Source organism: Triticum urartu, chromosome 1 (assembly GCF_003073215.2).
Source record: "Triticum urartu cultivar G1812 chromosome 1, Tu2.1, whole genome shotgun sequence".
NCBI classification, from domain to species: Eukaryota; Viridiplantae; Streptophyta; class Magnoliopsida; order Poales; family Poaceae; genus Triticum; species Triticum urartu.
In genome coordinates this window covers 430750338-430754890 of record NC_053022.1, presented here as the reverse complement: position 1 = coordinate 430754890, position 4553 = coordinate 430750338, and the positions used below count along the sequence as shown (strand labels likewise).

General features: G+C 51.5%; 1 protein-coding gene across 1 annotated transcript; it reads left to right on the top strand.

Annotated features, from left to right (window-relative positions):
* The first annotated feature begins 246 nt into the window (after nt 1–246).
* On the top strand, nt 247–4208 carry LOC125516422 (probable glycosyltransferase STELLO2). The gene is made up of 3 exons (XM_048681876.1): nt 247–2379; nt 3117–3243; nt 3359–4208. Exons 1-3 carry the CDS (start codon nt 650–652, stop codon nt 3833–3835), a joined length of 2334 nt encoding a protein of 777 aa, XP_048537833.1. The 5' UTR covers nt 247–649; the 3' UTR covers nt 3836–4208.
* The last annotated feature ends 345 nt before the right edge of the window (nt 4209–4553 follow it).

Genomic DNA, 4553 nt, shown 5'->3' with positions numbered 1-4553 from the left:
TAGGCGCATCAAGCTAACCCGGTCAGCATTTCCCCAAGTCCAGATCTACTGCCATCTAGAGTACAAACCACCCTTTCGCAATCGCCATGTGCGAGGCATGCAACTCTATCTAACAATTCCTTAATGAATGGTGATGCGGATCGTTCCAGCCCATTTTGGTTTAGTTTTTTTTATCAAACAAGCATAAACTAAAGTGGGGGAGAAAAGCCCGGATCCAACGCAACGATCTCCCTCCCTCCCTCCCGTTTCCACGCTGGTGGGACTGGCGGTGGCGCACTCCTCTCTCTCCCTGGCCGCTTCTCCCCACCGCGAGCGACCGCGAGCTCCCACCAACCGCCCCACCCGCCGGCCTGCTCACTGCTCGGTAAGGAGTAAGCCACACTCCACTCCCCGTCCCCGACCGACACCCTGCGCCGGCGCCTCCTCCATTCCCCGCGCGCCGATCGCGACCCCCCACCCCACCGCGACACCGATTCCCCGCCCGCCCTCCCCCCTCCCTCTCCCCGCCGCGCTGTCTGTCGGCGCCCACACCCACCGGCCCGACCCAACCACCCCAAATCCCGCGCCCCCCAAATCCCCAACCGAAACCGCGCGCACTCCACTCCACCCCCAGATCCACCCCCGCCCCGCCGAGGCAGCCGCAGCCGCGATGCTCGTCCAGGACCGCGTGCTGCCGGAGCACGCCGGGAGCACCAAGTCGCCGAGGTCCCCGCGCGCCGCGCCGGGCTCCGACCGCCGCCACCCGCGGCCCTTCGCCAAGAGCCTCGATTTCAGCAACTGGGCCGCCGACCACTCCTCCAAGCTGCTCCTCCTCCTCTTCGCCGTCGCCTCCGTCGCCGCCGTCTTCCTCCTCCGCGGCGCCGGCCCGGACGCCGCGGCCCTCCTCTGCCTCGACCGCTCCGCCTCCCGCTCCGCCGCCGGCCCCGCCAAGCTCCCCTACCCGGACGTCGCCTGGTCCAAAATCCCGCCGCTCGCCATCGCCTCGGCCGCCCCCTTCGCGTCCTTCCGCGCCGAGAGGTGGATCGTCGTCTCCGTCTCCTCCCCGCCCACCGCCGCGCTCGCCGCGCTCACCCGCGTCAAGGGCTGGCAGCTCCTCGCCGTCGGCAACTCGCACACCCCCGCCGGCTGGGACCTCAAGGGCGCCATCTTCCTCTCCCTCGACCTGCAGGCGCAGCTCGGCTACCGCTCGGTCGACTTCCTGCCCTACGCGTCCCACGTCCGCAAGACGGCGGGCTACCTCTTCGCCATCCAGCACGGGGCCAAGCTCATCTTCGACGCCGATGACCGCGCCGAGGTGCCGGGGAATGATCTCGGGAAGCATTTCGATGTTGATCTGGGATCTGGCATCGCCAACCACCCCGTGCTGCTCCAGTACAGCCACGCGGATCCCAACCGCACGGTGGTGAACCCGTATGTGCACTTCGGCCAGCGCTCGGTGTGGCCGCGGGGGCTGCCGCTGGATAAGGTCGGGGAGGTGGCACACGAGGCGTTCTACACCGAGATCTTCAGTGGCCGCCAGTTCATTCAGCAGGGCTTGTCTGACGGTTTGCCGGATGTGGATGCCGTCTTCTACTTCACTAGAAAGCCGCCAACAGCGCCATTCGACCTCAGGTTTGATCCGGAGGCCCCCAAGGTGGCGCTTCCACAGGGCATGATGGCGCCAGTGAACTCCTTCAATACATTGTTCCACGCACAGGCTTTCTGGGGCCTGATGATGCCTGTTTCAGTGAGTTCAATGGCGGCAGATGTCATCCGTGGGTACTGGGCTCAGCGGATCTTGTGGGAGATTGGTGGGTACGTGGCTTTCTACCCACCAACTATTTACCGGAAGGATCATGTGCAAGCCTACCCATTTGCAGAGGAGAAGGATCTGCATGTGAATGTTGGCAGACTGATCAAATTCTTGAATGAGTGGAGGTCAAACAAGCAGAGCCTGTTCGAGAAGATTCTTGATTTAAGCTACGCCATGGCTGAGGAGGGGTTCTGGATGGAGCAGGATGTGAGATTGACAGCTGCTTGGCTGCAGGATCTTCTGGCAGCAGGGTATCGGCAGCCTCGGCTCATGTCATTGGAGATTGACAGGCAACGGGCAACCATTGGGGAGGGTGACATGAAGGAGTTTGTGCCCAAGAAGCTGCCATCCGTGCACCTTGGGGTTGATGAAATTGGCACAGTGAACTATGAGATTGGAAATCTGATTAAGTGGAGAAAGAACTTTGGTAATGTCGTGCTGATCATGCATGTTAGTGGACCTGTAGATCGTGTGGCCTTGGAGTGGAGGCTGCTATATGGACGGATATTCAAGACAGTTATCATTCTTGCCGAGCATAGCAATGCAGAGCTTGCTGTTGAACGCTGCCCTCTGTCACACGCATACAAGTGAGTGATTATTACCCCTAATAACTCCTCTTTGACTTGCATTTATAGATCTTCTCCAAAACATGATCACCACTTGATATGAAAATCAAACTGCTTAACTGCATAATGGTTAATATAAGAATTGAGCTGTATCTTCAGTCAGATCCAATGCCACCGGAAGTTCTGAACCAACAGCTCCTAACTAGATTAGTGTTGAACCTAGTGCCAATTAAATGAATAACTAGATGATGTTCCTATATTATTATTTTTAGCTCAGGTTCTTCGAGAATAAACACATTTTTGCTCAGTTAACTATGGTATGCTATTACACTCCCCTCAACCAAAGGTTTGCGTGATGGCACCAATTGTTTGCACTAGATATGCGCCTTAATTATTGACAGCCATAGATGGTGCCACCCATAACGTCTTATTTCCTTTTCCATTCTTGGCATCTGTTAGCTTATTTATACCTATGAGATGACTAAAGTTAGGTCTGGTTACTAAAGCAAATCAATGCAACAGAAAAGAAATCATCTCCAATTTCTGTTTGCAAGTTCAACTACTGGGCTTAAAAGATAACCTTACCGATGGGCTTTATATCATTGTGATGTTGTCATCATTATAACTAAATAGGGGATATGAAATTGACTTGACTTACCTTCTTGACACTCCTTTTAGTTCTATCTTGATATGTGTACAGTACCAGCTTATGCGAATTCTGCTGATCATGTGAACAACATTTTGCATTTTCTCATCAGGTATCTTCCCAAGGTGTTTGCAAGATACGGTGGTGCTGATGGATTTCTCTTCCTCCAAGACCACATGATTCTTAACTACTGGAACCTTCTGCAAGCCGACAAGGAAAAACTCTGGATAACTGATAAGGTTTGTAGATCGTATCCAGTTCCTTCCATCCACATCCTTCTGTTTCTGATCATGTATGTGTTGTCAATCAATGCGCATTATACATGAGGGTTCACATTACTTTCTCATGTTGCAGATTGCACATTCTTGGGTTACTATTCCACTGGAGAGCAATAAAGAGGAATGGTTTGTTAAGCAAGGTGCTATGGTTAAGCAAGTCGTTGGCAGTTCCCCTGTTCATTTCCAGTCGAAGTATAAAGAAAGCATGGGCGAAGATAAGATTGTATTCTGTGGCAGCGAACTGTTCTACGTGCCCCGACAGTTTGTTGAGGACTTTGGTGATCTTGTGGGTCTCGTTGGCAATTTGGATCTGCATCATAAGATTGCGGTCCCCATGTTCTTCTTGGCGATGGACTCGCCTCAAAATTTTGATTCGGAAGCTCTGGCCGGAACAGTTTTCAAGACCAACTTGGCAGCCAATGAGACTTTCTCAAGTATTTATACAGCTCAGTCACCTGCTGTTTTCCCAGTTAAAGTGATGAACGAGATTGATTTCATCAAGGTAATCCGGCTTATGTCCAAGGGAGACCCTCTTCTGATGGAGTTGGTATAAATATCATTCTTGTAGTTGAAATGCAAACATTATTCTTCCGGAGCAAGGCCAGAGTAGACAGCGATAGTTTTGAGTTTTCAGGGGTTTCTCTGTTGTAATTGCATTTATTCTGTAGCTGTTCATTTCAAAGGTGTTGTACATTGTGTTGTATCAATAGTGACAAGGTTACTGGGGTTCAGCTTGGTCCTGCTGTCCTGCTGAAGGAAAGAAGGATAGCTAAGACTTCACTGAGAAGAGCCTCGACGCGGGCATCGGTTTTTGCAAGAGTTTTGGTGGTCGGTTATAGTACAGATTCACACTTGAGCAGTCTATTGTACCCTTCAACATTGGCAAATGAAAATCAGGCATACTCTCTGGCTTGTGTTTGGATGAACATGCTTTTCTGGGACAACAGGCCATAGAGAATACATTGTTTGTGTTTGTCTAGTACTACTAGCGTACTACCTTCTAGACTGAGACACAGGATAGCTGGATTGCAGAATTCTGTAGCCTTGGTGCTTGTTATATTTGTGCTGAGCTTTATTCTAACCTGAGCAATTGTTTAGCAAATGTGTGCCAGTGGTTCATTTTTTCTGGAAAAAGTTTAAAAGTAGCATTCACTTTTGCCTCTATTTATGTTGTTTAGCATAGGATCTAACTTCAGTATTCACCTAAACATATTACCAGATCCAACAAATCAAAACAAACATGAATGACAGAGATCGATAAAACTAAGTTC

Excerpts from the sequence above, each read along its gene's own strand:
- LOC125516422 (XM_048681876.1), top strand. The coding sequence starts at position 650 with ATGCTCGTCCAGGACCGCGTGCTGCCGGAGCACGCCGGGAGCACCAAG. Across the intron at positions 2,380-3,116 it reads CCTCTGTCACACGCATACAA|GTATCTTCCCAAGGTGTTTG; the intron begins GTGAGTGATTAT and ends TTTTCTCATCAG. Across the intron at positions 3,244-3,358 it reads AACTCTGGATAACTGATAAG|ATTGCACATTCTTGGGTTAC; the intron begins GTTTGTAGATCG and ends CTCATGTTGCAG.